Raw genomic sequence first — 18,373 nt, 5'->3', positions numbered from 1 at the left:
CAAGGTCTTGCTCTGGGGTACAATGGTATAATTATAGCTCACTGCATCCTCCAACTCCTGGGCTCAAGGGATCCTCGTGCCTCAGCCTCCAGAGTAGTTAGGACTATTGGGCCGTGCCACCAAGCCTAATTTTTTTTTTATTTTTTTGTAGAGACAGGGGTTGCACCATGTTGCCCAAGCTGGAACTTATTTTCAATACTAAATTTTGCTTTTAGGTGGCACTCTGATTTTTAATTACAGCATCAGATTACTATTTTGATCTTTAATTAAGTCCTAATGACAAACATTAATGAACTAAAGAAATCAAGATAATGCCTCAAAACACTAGTGGGAGTTCCAAAATTCCAACAAAAATCAGAATTAAGCCTTTTTACAAATATATGAGCCAGAAGGCCGGGCACAGTGACTCACACCTGTAATCCCAGCACTTTGGGAGGCCAAGGCGGGAGGATCACCTGAGGTCAGGAGTTCGAGACCAGCCTGGCCAACATGGTGAAATCTCGTCTCTACTAAAAATATAAAATTAGCCGGGCATAAAGGCTGGGTGCAGTGGCTTGTAATCCCAGCTACTTAGGAGGCTGAAGCAGAAGAATCGCTTGAACCCAGGAGGTGGAGGATGTAGTGAGCCGAGATCACACCACTGCACTCCAGCCTGGGCGACGTAGCAAGACTATCTAAAAAATAAATAAAAATAAAAAAAATTAGCCGGGCCTGGTGGTGCACGCCTGTAGTCCCAGCTACTGAGGGGGCTGCAACAAGAGAATCGCTTGAACCTGGGATGCGGAGGTTGTGGAGGTTGTCGAGGTTGCTGTGAGCCGAGATCACGCCACTGAACTGCAGCCTGGGCGACAGAGTGAGACTCCGTCTCAAAAAAAAAAAAAAGTGAAAATTATTTCTAAAAACAGAATTTTTAAAGTGCTATAAGTGATAAAGATTTTTAAATTTGTGTTCATACGACAGAAGCAGTAGTGTAGGTTGGTAAATTTAATAGTCTGTCTCCCTAATGGCATATTTACACAAGAAATAAAATACAATGCATATGAAATGCACATTACTTTGTTCTGACCCAAAATAAATCATTAGCAACCTTACTAAACACATGACTGGATACACAGGAAGTGACTATATCTCATCAGGGTCTTTTTGCTGTGTATAATACTAAGACATTCAAGTGGTCAATAAATGATTTCAGAAGTATAAAAACACCCTACCAGATAGCTGCCAACAACTCTTACTGAAAGAAACAGAATCCCTCAGTACACTATTAGGTTTCCTTAATACTTCCAACATGTTGTGAGTAAGTGTTTCAACAACTGAAACAGAACAGTGTTACAAGGTAGCAAATAGCTACTTAGAGATTTTAAGGCTTAGTCTTGGGCCTCACTTCATTGTAATCAATAGAATTGATCAAATTAATGCAAAACTGGGACGGTATGATCTAAGCATCTGCACTAACTGATCAAAAACAGATCCTCAGGAGTCACAGCAATGGCTGTTGTTTCCACAGGCTGAAAGATCATACCACCTACCACCTCACAAAGCCAATTTTAGGTTTGAGATACTTAAAAATGCTCACAGAAAATGCAAAGGCTCAAGTTCTTATAATAATTTTGCAACTCTTATTTTGAGTCCTTAATGGAAACAAAGCCATGCAAAGTTGGTAATATAACATCCCCTTTACAACTTGAAGGAAGAGAAACACACTGAAAAAAATCCTGTTAATCCCGTGACATTTTATACTGAAGGTCTGTGATGCCCAATAAACTTAATACTGCAACTACATAGAAATCTCAGTGTCATACACATTATTTTCCACTGAAATATTTATCAAAAATTTTAATCTGTATAATTCTAAGGCTTTACTTTTCTATCTCATTTTAGCATATATGCTTAACAATTTACAGTCCTGGATTATTCTGGCCTTCAAATAATGTAAATTGGCAATATCAAAATGGAGCTTGACTAATCTTACTATGTGCAATGTCCTCTATTTTCCATTTTATTCTACTTCAGGTTTTTATGTTTTTTAATGCTGGTGACCCACTAAATTGATTTCATGACCCTCCTGGCGGTTTTCAATTGAGGTTCTCAGGAGAATTTAAAATGCCCCAAGGCATCCATTGTATGTAATGAATTACCTTCTCTCCAGTGCATTTAGAATGGTACCAGTACCATCATAGGGAGAAATGACAAAACCAGCACTCAACTCATTTTCTGTAGTGCTTAAATCTCTCCTTATGGAACCCTGCTTGAGATGGTTACATGAATGACAAATTGCAGTTTGAAAAACACTGCTCTAAATGAACTGTCTTAAAATTAGTCCAAAAGTAGGCAGGGCGCAGTGGCTCACGCCTGTAATCCCAGCACTCTGGGAGGCAAAGGCGGGCGGATCACAAGGTCAGGAGATCGAGACCATCCTGGCTAACACTGGTGAAACCCCATCTCTACTAAAAAAATACAAAAATTAGCCGGGTGAGGTGGTGGGCGCCTGTAGTCCCAGCTACTCGGGAGCCTGAGGCAGGAGAATGGCGTGAACCCTGGGGGGCAGAGCCTGCAGTGAGCGGAAATCGCGCCACTGCACTCCAGCCTGGGTGACAGCGAGACTCGTCTCAAAAAAAAAAAAAATTGGTCCAAGAGTATTACTCCAGTAACTACTCCTTTTGTTTTTCTTTTTCTTTTTTTGAGACAGAGTCTCACTCTGTTGCCCAGGCTGGAGTGCAGTGGCACGATCTCCGCTCATTGCAACCTCTGACTCCTGGGTTCAAGCAGTTCTCCTGCCTCAGCCTCCCAGGTAGCTCTAATTACAGGCGTGTGCCACCATGCCCAGCTATTTTTTATTATTATTATTATTTTTAGTAGAGATGGGGTTTCACCATGTTGGCCACGCTGGTCTCGAACTCCTGACGTCAAATCATCTGTCTGCCTTGGCCTCCCAAAGTGCTGAGATTACAGGCGTTAGCCACTGCACCAGGCCTACTACTCATTTATTAATACTTATGCACTCTAGAAATGCTTTTGCACAAACACAGTTACAATTACATATGCAAATGAATAACTTCCAGAGGCAGTTATCACATGGTGCAATTATGAGGAAGCTGTGTTTTCTTCTTTGTACTTTTTTAGTATTTACTACAATGGGCCTATATTGTTTTCATCATCACACAAAAAAATTTAACATAGAATAGAAAAAGCATAAAAGTCTTAAATCATCTTTATTAAGTTTTGTTTTGTCTTTTTTTTGAGAAAAAACAGGGTCTTGCTCTGTTGCCCAAGCTTGGAGTGCTGTGGTGCCATCACAGCTCGCTGCAGTCTCAACCTCCCCAACTCAAGTGATACTCCCATCTCAGCCCCACAAGTAGTTGGGACTACAGGCATGCCCTACCAAGCCCAGCTAATTGTTTTTTTTAATCTTTTGTAAAGACAGGGTCAAACTATGTTACCCAAACTTTTAGTAAGTTTCTTAAGCTTTTTAATTCCTTGTTCCCATAAAAAATGCAAAACATGTACTTTTAATGCCATTTGAAATCTCAAAATAAATTCAACATCACAAATAAAAACGAAATGCTGGTTTGTTTTAAAAGTAAACCCGTTTCCCTCTTCGAGAATCACTGGTAACTTTATAGGGCCACTTACACTTCACTGTTATCCAAACCTTTATCAGGCATCTACCACATTCTAGATTCGAAGACTGTAAGATGAACTCCTGCTCGGGGGGGGGGCCTCTATCTAGTCTTTACATTACATATTTGTATGATCCACTATTAAGTCTAGATATCATGAAACCAAAAGGACTCCAACTAATTTTATATCTTTCCTATTCATTCTTCTTTCTGCCTAACATAATGAGTTAGTGATTGAAGCAAACCACATCTTTTTTTTTTTTTTTGAGACGGAGTCTCGCTCTGTCTCCCAGGCTGGAGTGCAGTGGCCCGATCTCGGCTCACTGCAAGCTCCGCCTCCCGGGTTTACGCCATTCTCCTGCCTCAGCCTCCCCAGTAGCTGGGACTACAGGTGCCTGCCACCGCGCCCGGCTACTTTTTGTATTTTTAGTAGAGACGGGGTTTCACCATGTTAGCCAGGATGGTCTCGAACTCCTGACCTCATGATCCACCCGCCTCGGCCTCCCAAAGTGCTGGGATTACAGGCGTGAGCCCCCATGCGCAGCCGGAAGCAAATCACATCTTAAAACAAGATGCATTGTTTATATATTCTTTTGCTTTCTAGAATCTAATAAAATCCTTATTTTATGTAATATGAACCCCAGTAGAATAAAATTCTATATGTGAACAAAATACAGATTCAAGCTATTACCAATGCTATTCTCAAACAAGTTCTACACCTTTACTAGGAACAAACTGAGTTCTGGCTCCACAATCACTTTCCACTCCCAGAATTCTAAAGGGATTAAAATTAGCCCAATTCGCTGGGTGCGGTGGCTCACACCTGTAATCCCAGCACTTTGGGAGGCTGAGACAGGCAAATCACCTGAGGTAAGGAGTTCGAGATCAGCCTGACCAATATGGTGAAACCACATCTCTACAAAAAATAAAAAAATTAGCCAGCTGTGGTGGCACATGCCTGTAATTCCAGCTACTAGGGAGGCTGAGGCATGAGAATCACTTGAACCCAGGAGGCAGAGGTTGCAGTGAGCCAAGATTGCGTCATTGCACTCCAGCCTGAGCTACAAGAGCAAAACTCCATATCAAAAAAAAAAAAAAAATTGGCCCAACTCTTGATTACTTCTTTGGTTTCCCAGTGGCATAAACGCACAGCTACAAGAAAACTACTGGCTGACTATGATGATCCAGGCCTACTTGGAAAACATGGCGATCTCTTTTTTGTTTTTCTTCTTTAAAGTTTCTAAGTTTTTTCCCATTTCTCAAACAAAAAGGATAAATTTCTAACTTTTAAAAATCATATGCTAACAATTCTATTTTTTAATAATAAAAATAGAGACTCTATTTCCTAAACCACAGGAGGCACTATTTGCAAAGCCACACTAGAGATTTCAAAAAAAAAAAAAAAAAAAAAAATGCCAGGGATAGGGAGGGTCCACATATCCTGTTATTAACAGAATGAGCTCCAAAAACTTGATTACTCTGAAATTATAAAAGTCATTTTGTAAAAAATGAGAAAGGCATTAAACAAAACCTTATCCAATCTAAGCAGGTCTGTGTTGGTCTCCATCATTCAAAGCCCCAATGTGGTATCAACCGAATAACTGGAATGGGCACTATCTCCAATCAATGTACCTTTTTGGGTTACAAGTCTAAAATAATGAAATAATTCAGAAAATACTTCTATAATAAAAAACTGTTTCACACTTTCTTCTTGCACACTTCATTTTAGTAAGCAAATATCCAACTAGTATAATTACTGTGTACAAAAAAACTATGAGATACATTTGAACCCAATACTCAGTTATCTTGTTTGTCTCAGAAATATAATTCTAGATAAGAAAATGTTTGAGGAAAGGAGGACTCCTCAAATACATAGTATTTCAATAGTAGTTTGAAATGCCATCCTACATTTCTGCAGTAAAGGCTCTTAACTTCCAAAATGCTCATTCTCTTGTTTGATGAATTATATTAACAGTTTATGTGCAAATTGTATCTGTTTAAAGGTTACGCCATCTTTAAAAGAAAATCCAAATATTCTAAAATACAATGTAGTGTTATTTTTCAAAAATCTATTCAGTTAAAAAAAGAAAAATTTAATCGAGTGCCTTTGACATGCCAGGCTTTGAACTCGGTTCCAAAAAAAATAGAAAAAATACTCTCTAAACTAGTAGGAACAGTTACTAATTTTAGAAAGTTAGACAAAAGTATTCATACTGGTCCCTCATATGAGCACAAATACTTCATTTGACTCTCACCTTATCCCCACTTGATCAAAAGTTTTGCTAATCGCAAAATGTAATCTGTATCACTGGGGTAGCAAATCACCATCATATCCACCACAATTATTACTAGATCACATTCTGTCCCAACACTATTCTTTGTAGTTGCCCATTCTACTGTTCCTTATCTCATTTAGGTTTATACTGACAAATACGCTGCGTAATACAAGTATAATTGAAAGCTTGCAAGAGGGAAGAAATATTTTGTACTATTATTACTCCAGTGATCTCTACAGAAATGAAGAAGTGAAACGAAAATGCAAAATTAAACTCTGAAACAGCTGACACGCTTTCAGGGAAAAAAATTTTTTTAAGTTGCTATCTTTAGGTCATCTGTTTGTATCATAAGTAATCTATAGAGATTTTTTCCCCCAAGTAGATTAAAAACTAAAATATTTTACTTACCTAAGAGTAGTCCAGTCTAAATGTTAAACGTTTAAATTTTAGCCGGGCGCGGTGGCTCACGCCTGTAATCCCAGCACTTTGGGAGGCTGAGGCTGGTGGATTGCCTGAGATCAGGAGTTCGAGACCAGTGTGGCCAACATAGTGAAACCCCCATCTCTACTAAAAATACAAAAAATTAGCTGGGCGTGGTGGCAGGCGCCTGTAATCCCAGCTACTAGGGAGACTGAAGCAGGAGAATTGCTTGAACCCGGGAGGCGGAGGTTGCAGTGAGCCAAGATTGCGCCATTGCACTCCAGCCTGGGCAACAAGAGCGAAACTCCGTCTCAAGAAAAAAAAAGTTTAAATTTTAATATATAGAACTTATAAGGGTATATATAGTTCTTAACTTAGTAAAGTGGAGACTGTCAGCCACATGCTACAATAGTGAAGAATCGGCCGGGCGCAGTGGCTCACGCCTGTAATCCCAGCACTTTGGGAGGATCACGAGGTCAGGAGATTGAGACCATCCTGGCTAACACAGTGAAACCCCGTCTATACTAAAAAAATAGAAAACATTAGTCAGGCGTGGTGGTGGGTGCCTGTAGTCCCAGCTACTCGGGAGGCTGAGGCAGGAGAATGGCGTGAACCTGGGAGGTGGAGCTTGCAGTGAGCCGAGATAGCGCACTGCACTCCAGCCTGGGCGACAGAGCGGGACTCCGTCTCAAAAAAAAAAAAAAAAAAGTGAAGAATCACCTACAACAAATGACCACTTCCAATATGTTTGGAAATAATCTTAAGTAAACATTACTCTTCAAATTTTATTTACAAATGATTAATTTGCCTGTTGATCTTTTTTTCATAGAAATGTAATATTCAACAAAATTAGAATTAGATCAAACATTTTAATTTTCTATTTTTGTTTACATAAATTTGATCTACTTCTGATTTTGCTGAATACCCACTGAAGATGTGAAAAAGAATCAGGAATGTGATGTTTGCATGTATTTATACAGTTTAAAGTACAATAACGATTATTCCAATAAAAAGCACAAAAAGCTCGTATCAGATAAGTAGCTTGACAACATTCTGCAGAACAACATAGGCAGATCTAAAATCAAGTATATATGTGTGTGCGTGTGTGTGTGTGTGTGTGTGTGTGTGTGTGTAGGGGTGTGTGTGTGTATATATATACACACATACATATATATATATATATATTTTTTTTTCTTTTTTTGGAGACAGAGTTGTTTTACTCTGTCACCCAGGCTGAAGGGCAGTGGTGTGAACTCGGCTCACTGAAACCTCCACCTCCTGGGTTCAAGCCTTTCTCCTGCCTCAGCCTCCCAAGTAGCTGGGATTACAGGCATGTGCCACCATGCCCTGCTAACTTTTGTATTTTCAGTAGAGATGGGGTTTCGCCATATTGGCCAGGCTGGTCTCGAACTCCTGACCTCAAGTAATCCACCCACCTCAGCCTCCCAAAGTGCTGGGATTACAGGCGTGAGCCACCGCGCCTGGCCTAAAATCAAGTATATTTCTTATGGCGACTTGAGTAAGAGTTATTAGCTATATTTAATTAAGTTGTCTCATTTCAAATTATTTATAATTTAATTACAAGATATTACAATTTATTAACATATATTAAAATGTATTAATATATTACATATTTTAAAATTGTAAAATAATTAAGTTGTTTCATTTCAAACAACTTACTGAGTTTCAGGACTTTTTTTAATCCAAAAGAAATATAGATTACATAAACTATATAAGCATGTCAAATCATGTCAGTATTCACACTAAATATCAGGTCCTTTACATAACACGTTAATATATTTAGTACAGTCTTAAAAAAAAAAAAAGGCCAGGTGCAATGGCTCATGCCTGTAATCCCAGCACTTTGGGAGGCCAAGGCAGGTGGATCATCTGAGGTCAGGAGTTCAAGATCAGCCTGGCCAGCATGGTGAAACCCCGTCTCGACTAAAAATAAAAAAATTAGCTGGGCATGGTGGCAGGCGCCTGTAATTGCAGCTACTTGGGAGGCTGAGGCAGGAGAATCGCTTGAATCCAGGAGGCGGAGGTTGCAGTGAGCCAAGATCGTGCCATTGCACTCCAGCCTGGGCGACAAGAGCAAAACTGCATCTCAAAAAAAAAAAAGCCTAGTTTGACTTTTTAAAATGAGCTCCCTCTGGGTCAATTTGGCTTGTTTGGCAACCAACTCAATGACTCACAGAAGAAAATAAAAACTGTTCCTCAGTCAAGGACTATCTCATTCTCAGTTAAATACCTTAGTATTTAAATTTATATGCAGGTTAAAACAGAGTTTGAGAACCATCATACAGGCTGAATATCCCTTATCAGAAATGCTTGGGACCAAAAGTATTTTGAATTTCTGATTTTTTCAGATTCTGGAATATTTGCATGATATGGCAGTTAAGCATCCCAAATCCAAAAACCAAAATCTGAAATACTCTAATGAGCATTTCCTGTGAGTGCCATGTCAGCATTCAAAAAGTTTTGGCTTTTAGAGCATTTCAGATTTTGGATTTGGGATGCTCAACCTGTACTAAGGTAAATTGATAAGAAAAGTTAATGTTTCTCAAAATTCAGTTTCTGCTACTAACATGTGCTCCAGGGGCAAATAGTGAAAAATTACTAAACTTCGAGTTAGAAAACCTGTATTCAACTCCTGATTCTGGTTATACAACCAGGAGCATGTGATCCATCTAAGAGGGGGAAATATTGTCATTCGCCTTCCTTACAGACCCTAAAAAATAACTGTACTTCACAACGTTCTGAGTACGTTTTTAAAACGTGAAGTGGTAAGCATAATAAAACAACCACTGAAGTACGTATTAAATATGAACCAAAGAAAACAATCTTTCTTAAAGTATGGGTGTTTGAAATTTTCCTAAATTCCTTTAAATTTCTCAAATTCACATAAAATTACAAGCAATATCAAAATACACCACAAACACTAATTCAAATACTGCAAAATGTAACACAGCAAAAAGATCAGAAAAAATCTCACACCTTCCTAAAATAAAAACTGTATTCAAATTAGTGAATTCTGGGACAAAAAGGGATTACATCCCAGACAAAGGATGGTATCAGTGTTAACCAAACCTCAGCACATTGTTTTAGTTAAGTAAATTAATCCATCATCTTTTTTTTTTAAACCTTTATCATGGTTCTCAGATGTTTTTCACATAAACACAGCAAGAAGATTAGGAAAAGTAGTTTATCCAAAATACACTTATGTCAGACTAATAATTAGACTGGGACGGGCGGGGTGCCATGGCTCATGCCTGTAATCCCAGCAATTGAGAGGACGAGGAGGGCGGATCACCTCAGGTCAGGAGTTGAGACCAGCCTGGCCAACACAGTAAAATCCCATCTCTACTAAAAATACAAAAAACTAGCTAGGCATGGTGGTGGGCACCTGTAACCCCGGCTACTTGGGAGGCTGAGGCAGGAGAATCACTTGAATCTGGGAGGTTGCAGTGAACCAAGATCACGCCATTGTACTCCAGCATGGGCAATAAGAGCTAAACTCTGTCTCAAAAAAAAAAAAAAAAAAGACTGGAGCAACAATATCTGGCAAATGTGGCCTCCAATAGACATGTAAGAGTAGAGCACCGCTGGGCATGGTGGCTCACGCCTGTAATCCTAGCATTTTGGGAGGCAGAGACGGGCGCATTGCCTGAGCTCAGGAGTTCAAGGCCAGCCTGGGCAACACGGTGAAACCCCCTCTCTACTAAAATACAAAAGAAATTAGCTGGGTGTGGCGGTGGGCACCTGTAGTCCCAGCTACTCTCGAGACTGAGGCAGAATTGTTTGAACCCAGGAGGCAGAGGTTGCAGTGAGCCAAGATCGTGCCACCACACTCCAGCCTGGGCGACAGAGCAAGACTTGTCTCTACAAAAAAAAAAAAAAGTACAGCATCTAATTAGCTTGGGGGCAAGATATCACAAATATCAAAAGGGGCATTCCACATTTTGAAATATAATCTCTGAGCACAAACTTCAGCATGGGACAAGTCCAACTGTAAGCAAGTTCTACACTGAGCACTGGCTTGAAGTCAATCCTGATTTAAAATTAGTTAATAGGCCGAGAGCAGTGGCTCACGCCTGTAATCCCAGCACTTTGAGAAGCCAAGGCAGGTGGATCACCTGAGGTCAGGAGTTTGAGACCAGCCTAGCTAACATGGGGAAACCAGTCTCTGCTAAAAATAACAAAAATTAAAGGGTGTGGTGGCAGATGCCTGTAATCCCAGTGACTCAGGAGGCTGAGGCAGGAGAATCACTTGAACCCAGGAGGCGGAGACTGCAGTCAGCCGAGATAGTGCCACTGCACTCCAGCCTGGGCAACAAGAGTGAAACTCCATCTCAAAAAGAAAAAAAAATCAGTTAATAACTGCACCTGAAGAATATAAACTTATCTAACAGCCACTGGCAAGAAATTTCAAAGTGCTGGTCTTCTGGAAATAGCAAGCAGCAAACTACCATAAATGAGTCTAAAATTATTATCTTCATTAGGTTAGGCTTAACCAATGTCTTAAACTACACTGTTAACTAAATTTCCCTCAAAACCTTAAAGGCACCAGAATAAAGCGCAGGATCCCAAGTCTTAAGGACTAGTCCAAGCTTTAACTTTGCTGTGAATAAACCTTCAGTCAGTCATTTAATGTGCTTTATTCATTTATTCTGTAAAACAGAAAAGGGCAAAGATATTTCAAGGAATCAAAACGAATAGTGGAAAAATTCAAAGTTCCTAAGTGAAACACAGCCAACCTCTTGTTAAGAATTAAATAAAATTATATATGTAAAACTGCTCGGCCGGGCGCAGTGGCTCACGCTTGTAATCCCAGCACTTTGGGAGGCTGAGGCGGGCGGATCACGAGGTCAGGAGATCGAGACCACGGTGAAACCCTGTCTCTACTAAAAATACAAAAAATTAGCCGGGCGTGGTGGCGGGCGCCTGTAGTCCCAGCTACTCGGAGAGGCTGAGGCAGGAGAATGGCGTGAACCCGGGAGGCGGAGCTTGCAGTGAGCCGAGATCGCGCCACTGCACTCCAGCCTGGGCGACAGAGCGAGACTCTGTCTCAAAAAAAAAAAAAAAAAAAAAAAAAAACTGCTCAAGAATAATGCTTGCCACATTTTAAACACTTAGTGTTAGGAACTGTTATTGTACATCAATTTTAGTCAAATAGGAAAAAATATAAAACAACGTGATCAACAAACTGAGTATTTAATAATCCCAATCTTGTCCGTTACCTAGGCATTCAAAACCTTGGAATGAAAATAATAGTTTAGCCTACTAGATAATGCAGCAGGAAAAATAAAATTATGATACCTTGGCTGATAGGTGGTTGTTTGTGTTTTGTGTGGTTTTTTTTTCTGGAAATGGAGTCTTACTCTGACGCCCAGGATGGAGTGTGGTGGCGTGATCTCGGCTTACTGCAACCTCCACTTCCCAGGTTCAAGCGATTCTCCTGGCTCAGCCTCCTAAGTAGCTGGGACTACAAGCACACACCACCATGCCTGGGTAATTTTTTATTTTTAGTAGAGATGGGGTTTTACCATGTTGGCCAGGCTGGTCTCAAACTCCTGACCTGAAGTGATCTGCCCGCCTGGGCCTCCCAAAGTGCTGGGATTGTGAGCCACTGCTCCCACCTGTTGATAGGTTTTTTGTTTTGTTTTGTTTTTTGATGGAGTTTCCCTCTTGACGCCTACGCTGGAGCACAATGGCACAATATTGGCTCACTACAACCTCTGCCTCCAGGGTTCAAGCGATTCTCCTGCCTCAGCCTCCTGAGTAGCTGGGATTACAAGTGTGCAACACCACATCCAGCTAATTTTTGTATTTTTAGTAGAGACGGGATTTCACCATGTTGGCCTGGCTAGTCTCAAACTTCTGACCTCAGGTGATCCACCTACCTCAGCCTCCCAAAGTGTTGGGATTACAGGTGTGAGCCACTGAGCCCGGCAGGTTTTTATATTAATATTTTACTAGTTTAAAATAAACTTTTCTCTTTTTTTTTTTTTGAGACAGAGTCTCGCTCTGTCGCCCAGGCTGGAGTGCAGTGGCGCAATCTCGGCTCACTGCAAGCTCCACCTCCCGGGTTCATGCCATTCTCCTGCCTCAGCCTCTCCGAGTAGCTGGGACTACAGGCGCCCGCCACCACGCCCGGCTAATTTTTTTGTATTTTTAGTAGAGACGGGGTTTCACCGTGGTCTCGATCTCCTGACCTCGTGATCCGCCCGCCTCAGCCTCCCAAAGTGCTGGGATTACAAGCGTGAGCCACCGCGCCCGGCTTAAAATAAACTTTTCCTTACTCTGTCATTTTTTTTGTTATTCCTTTCAAATCACAAATTCTTCAGATACATTCTTTTCCATTTGTTTCAAATATTGAGCAAGCCTGAATATCCAAGCATAGAAACATCAGAAATCACAGGTGTATCTCTGAAAAATGCTGTTTCGAGCCCACAGGAATCGTGGCCATTGTACCATTTGCAAATGGAGGTAACACCAAAGAGCAAATTCTCGAGTCCTAGAAAAACAACAGATGTAGTGGTCAAGAAGCAGGATGTGTGCAAAAGAGAGTAAGAAAAAGAAGCCCTGGCTGGACGCAGTGGCTCAAGGATGTAATCCCAGCCCTTTGGGAGGCCAAGGTGAGCGGATCACGAGGTCAGGAGTTCAAAACCAGCCTGGCCAACATGCTGAAACCTGGTCTCTACTAAAGTTCAAAATAAAAAAATAAAAAAAAAAAAAAAGAAGCCCTAACTCCTCCACTCCCTGGCTACATAATTTTGGGAAAGTCATTTTATCTCTCTGAGCTTCATTCGCTTTATCTATAAAACAGAATAATAGTCTTACTTCTCTCACAGGATGTTTGGAAAGTCAAACGAGAAAACATACTGCAAAGCACTTTATGGCCTAAAAATTGCAATACGAATATATCAATCGGTATTTTGTTGTTGTTGCATGAGCAATGTTCAACATACAGGTTAAGTTACACACTAAACAGAATTTTCATTTCAAAGTAAACCATTACCATTATTAAAAATTGATATAAAAAACTTGCCTTGGATTGATTTCTCTTTCCACTTCTCATGCTAAACTTCTCCTTCATTTCTTCTAAAATTATCTTCAATTTCTTTTCTTCAGGTGTTCCTAAGTATTTTTGGTTCACATGAAGATAGCAATGCCATTTAGCTGATTCAAAGCCCCAGTGGCAAGTTCTTTTGTCAGGTGATCTGTGAGAATGCATCACAAATGTCTGGGGTGCAAACATTCCACAACACTCCAGACACTGAATACATGCAGCATCAGGCTGAACATAAAACTGGGGTGCAAACAGACCCTGACATTTGCCTAGGCATTCATGTTCCACTTCAAAGGCACTGCCAGTTTCCTTTAACTGGGCCAATGAGTTTTTAGCAGGAAGTACGCTACCATTTTGAGGAAAAGTTCGTGGCCGCAATAAAGCATTACATAATCTTTGTGCATCAGTTAATGTAATCAGCCCACAGGATGGGGCATTGAATGGAAGTATGCCCAGTACCTTTAAGATATGAAGCTGGTCTGAAGTACACCTTGAACAATATATGTACAATTCATCACACACTGTATTTATTTGCTGGAGTGTAAATTCTCGGAGAACAGAATTTAAGACTTGGGGCAAACAGAGTCTCTTTTCTCCTCCAACTTGAAAACAAGAAATAGATTCCCCTTCCAACACAGTCTGAGTGAGTTCTGTGGAGCTATCGGAAGGGATGAGCAATGGGCCAGGAAGAACCTGAGGTGATGGAAGAGGCAGAAATACAGTAGGCGACATGCTTTCTTGGGAATGCCGAGCAGAAAATGCTGCTGGTCCACCCAGCGAGCTCTGACTACTTAAATGGAATTGTGCCAATGTGTGTTTCAAACTGGGATTTAAATGTAAAGTTTCAGGAACAGAAGTACAGGTTCGCTTGACATGCTCTCCATCAGTTTCCACTGGTGCTTCTCCATAGTCATCCAAGTGTTCCTTCTTAACTGTTGGCACCTTGCTTATCGTTTTTCCATTTGCATGAATGTCTGTTATCATTTTTTTCGCTGGGGGGCTGCCATCATCTCCCATCCCATTCAGTTTTTTAGTTGAGCCCTGAACCAAGGAGAAATTTGTCTGGAGGTTTTCCATGCTACACTCTTCTGTTAAATAATGAAGTCTGAGATTAGCATTTCTATTTAGTTGGTTATTTGAAAAGAGGAAAGTAATGAATGGATACAAATGCTTACCGTAACTTACTCTCAAACTTTTCAAAGCGAGATCCCCTTAAATTAATAAATTTTGCGACTTAGTTTTGGTTCTCCTTATAACCTGGTATAGTTTCACTGCAAATCCTGTAAAATTGTTCGTTTTGCCTCTAATAATAAAGAAAAGAGGCACACCTCTGAGGATGCCTTTGTTTTCCTGAATTCTTCAGATATACATATTAAAATAAAAGTTACCAATTTCTCAATTAAAGATGTCCAGGGTCAATGCAATGGTCTGGTTTGTGTTAAGCAAAACACATGAAAAGTTTATGCCATTCCTTGTGCCATAAAATCTAGACTCAAACACAAGTCAAATGATGCAACCAAATTTAATCTTTACCACCAAGGAGACCAAAAAGGGAGGGCAGAGGGAGTATTTCCTCTAAAAATGACGGTCTGCTGGTCTGTGCTGAAAAACTGAAGACGTGTGTAAATCCTCACACCAGTAAGAACAGTCTCCGACTTAAAAAATTGCCCAGTTATCTTCAAGGATTAGTTCATTCTTCTTTTAATTAATCTGGAAGAAGAGAAGGGGGGTGGGGAAGAGTTACATTTGAATTTGCTCCAGAGGCCAAAGAGCCAATTTGAAACCAGTTTCTTTACTTTTTTTTTTTTTTTTTTTACGGAGTCTCGCTCTGTCGCCCAGGCTGAAGTGCAGCGATCTCGGCTTACTGCAACCTCCGCCTCCCGGGTTCAAGCAATTTTCCTGTCTCAGCCTCGGGAGTAGCTGGGACTACAGGCGCAAGCCATGACACCCGGCTAATTTTTTTGTATTTTTAGTAGAAACGGGGTTTCACCATATTGGTCAGGCTGGTCTTGAACTCCTGACCTCAGGTGATCCGCCCGCCTGGGCCTCCCAAAGTGCTGGAATTACAGGCGTGAGCCACCGCACCCGGCCGAAATCAGTTTCTTAATCTTAAACTGAGTTCACTTTACCAAGGTGAAGCTTGAGTGATTTCTTTAAATCTAGCACCAGTTTACTAGAAGAACATTCATTTAAATAGGAAAGCAATTTGGAGTTGGGTAAAGCGAGCAATAATATAACGTAAAAGGCCATTCGAGTTCAGAATATGAAGACTCTTAAGCAGATCATCTCAATTAGTACCAGAGGCTTTCTCAGCTATGCCATTTTGAGAGGAAAAAAAAATCCATTACTTCATCTCCTATTTAAAAACAAAAAAACAGTTTCATCCAAAAAAATCAGATAGGAGTTAACATATCTACCATATGTAACTAAGTTACAATTTTAAGTGGATTAATTCAGCTAGTCTGTGTACACTATTTTTCTGGAATGACTGTAGGCAAAAATTAACTTTCTCTTAAAACAAGGTTAGCGATTTTACTTAATGGAAGCCAAAAGCTATAGACTCCACGCCTGGGAATCTCCATCCTCGAACAAGACTAATCCGGGACAAAAAGCACAAGGCAGACAAACCTCACAAAGAATGCAAATGGAGGAAGAGGGGAAAAGAAAAGACTCTTTTTCCACTTCCTTCTTGAGAGAAAACCCAAAAGAAATCCAATAAATAGAAATTTTTGCTTCCCAAACTCTCAGCAATTTACCTTAAAACAGACCCAAAGGATTAAGGACCAATGCCACCAACCATCGTACAGACTTTCGTCCACCACAGGAAAACACCTCACTCAACACAGGCCAAGGAAGACGGCAAGAGGCATGACCTAGAATGGTGGAGCCCCTAAAACCCTGAAGTCCTCCGCCCACTCAAAGCCACCCACCTGTCTCTAACACGGAGAGGGGGAGAACAAGGGACACGGGAAGGCTGGGGGTGGGTGTGCAAGGGGGTGGAAGGAAGTAAAGGGAGGAGTCTCCCCCACCCCCCACCCCCACCCGCGAGCCTGGGATAACCCCAAGTGCCCTCCAAACACCGCCCCCCCGCGGGGGCCGCGGGAAGGACTGTGGAAATCCCCCCCCGCGCACCCTCTCCCTGGGAAGTTCTTGGGTGTCACCTCAGCGCCCCTAATGCTGCACCTCCCCCCTGCCAGCCCCGGGCCAGAACGAAGAGGGCACCAGGGCAGTTCGGGCGCCGAGCGCGGATCCCTGCGCCGCCGGGGGCTGACGGACGGGGTCGAGACCAGGGCATCCCCGCGGAGCGCTGCTGGACTGGGGGAGAGGGGCGGTGACGGGCGTCCGGGTCTCCGGGGTCCCCGTGGCTCCCGTCAAGTGCAGCGCCCTGCCCTGCCGGCGCCCACCGCCTGGGGCCAAGGAAACGTGATCAGCCGTGGAACACGCGCCTAGCGACCCCCTCTGGCCCCGACCCCACCCGGGACCCGCGCATCCAAACCCCCTACTTGGGCCTCGGTGCCCGGGTAAGCTCGACGAGCTTTGTGAATTCCCCACCGCCCCTGTTGCCGCCGTCGGGCTCCCAGGAGGGTGAGCGCCTCTGGCCTCCCGCCGCCTCCGCCGCGTCCCCGCCGTGAGCCGGAGCCGCACCTGTGCCCGCCGCCGCCGTCGCCGCTCGCCCGCTCCCTTCGGCTGTGCCGGCGCCGCTCCGAACCCCACACACATCGCTACACACAGCCCTCTGACGTCACCGAGTCCTCGGCCCGCCCACGTCACTGCGGAGACACACGGCTTCCCGCAGACGCCGCCGCCGTCTCCGGCCGCCCGGGGGAGAGCGAGGGCGGCGGGGAGGGGGAGGGGAAGGGAATGGAGCCAGCGGCGGCGCCGCGCGCGCGCGCGCGCGCCGGCGTCGCCACCGCCGCCACTTCGCGGCTCCCGGCCCCGTCGGGGACGCGCGTGCCGTCTGGCCTATTGTGGCTCCTCAGAGCGCCCCCCTGGCCCGGCCGTCTCGCGCGCGTGCCCCTCCCCCCAGGCGCGCGCCCGGTACTTCAGGCCCCGCGCGCCGTCTGGGAAGCTGGCGCGCGGCGCTGTCTGCGGTGCACCCGGCGCAGACAGGATGTTCCCTCCCCACCCCACCCTCACCGCCGCCCTCCCTCCTTCCTTCCTCTAGTCGCCCAGCCGGCTGTCTGGGGCCACCGCCCCGCCCCCGCCCCACCCGCCGCTCTGTGGTGATGGGCCAGACCCGGGGGCGCCCTGGCCACTCGGACGCCGCGCAGCGGGGAAGAGGGGGCAGGGCAGCCGCGCGGTGCACTGTGCGCGACCCCAGCAGCCGGCAGGGCGGAGGCAGTGCCCGCCCGGCAGAGCGCCGCCGCCCGAAGTCAGGCACGGGCGACCCTCCCCCTGCGGGGCCGCAGCTGGGCCGCCCCGCCCCGGAGGCAGCCGGGCGGCGGCCGCCCTGCAGGGCCCCCGGGGCGGGCTCTGCTCCCCGCCCCCGCGGGACCTCCCTCTTGGGCTGCCCCTCGCCCCCGCGGGGCCTCCTGCCCGAGGGCCGCCCAGCCAGCTGCCGGCGCTCCGCCCCGCCCTGGCGGCCCCGGCCTCGCCCGGGCGGCCTCCACCCAGACGCCTTCCCCTGGCTGACCTCCATCCGCCATCGGGCCGGGCGGGAGGGGTGGCCAAAGTTCCGGCAAAACCGAGAGCAAACATTTCTGTCCCTACTCCCCAGCCTCTTGCCTCCACCCCACCAGGCTGCTGTCTCGGTTCCAGAAGGGAGCTATAAATTAAAGGTTTTTACAGTGTTTACTGAGGGGTTTTTTGTTTTTTTGTGTGTGTTTTTTTTTTGGAGAGGGACGAGACGAGGTAGGAAAGATAGGACTCAAGAGCTTTCCGGCTGTGACCCTCTCAGGCGGGTAGGGTGGTCTTCCTGGTTCCCAGGGTAGCCGATTAGCATACTGAACTCTGCAGAGCTGCTCCGTCACATTTCGAAACACCAA

At 44.1% G+C, this 18,373-nt stretch overlaps 1 protein-coding gene across 1 annotated transcript in view; it reads right to left on the bottom strand.

Annotated features, from left to right (window-relative positions):
- Window positions 1–17,194, bottom strand: part of SKIL (SKI like proto-oncogene) — a 36,751-nt gene extending 19,557 nt beyond the window's left edge. The window contains exons 1-2 of the mRNA XM_003256443.4: window positions 17,034–17,194; window positions 13,368–15,098 (exon numbers count right to left, since the gene is read on the bottom strand). Of these exons, the coding sequence (XP_003256491.1) occupies window positions 13,368–14,465 (1,098 nt within the window). The 5' untranslated portion in view covers window positions 14,466–15,098; window positions 17,034–17,194. The remainder of the gene's footprint in view (window positions 1–13,367; window positions 15,099–17,033) is intronic.
- Window positions 17,195–18,373: the final 1,179 nt, after the last annotated feature.

The sequence above is a fragment of the Nomascus leucogenys genome, chromosome 11, assembly GCF_006542625.1.
Source record: "Nomascus leucogenys isolate Asia chromosome 11, Asia_NLE_v1, whole genome shotgun sequence".
Lineage (NCBI taxonomy): Eukaryota > Metazoa > Chordata > Mammalia > Primates > Hylobatidae > Nomascus > Nomascus leucogenys.
This window is presented reverse-complemented; position numbering and strand designations above follow the sequence as displayed.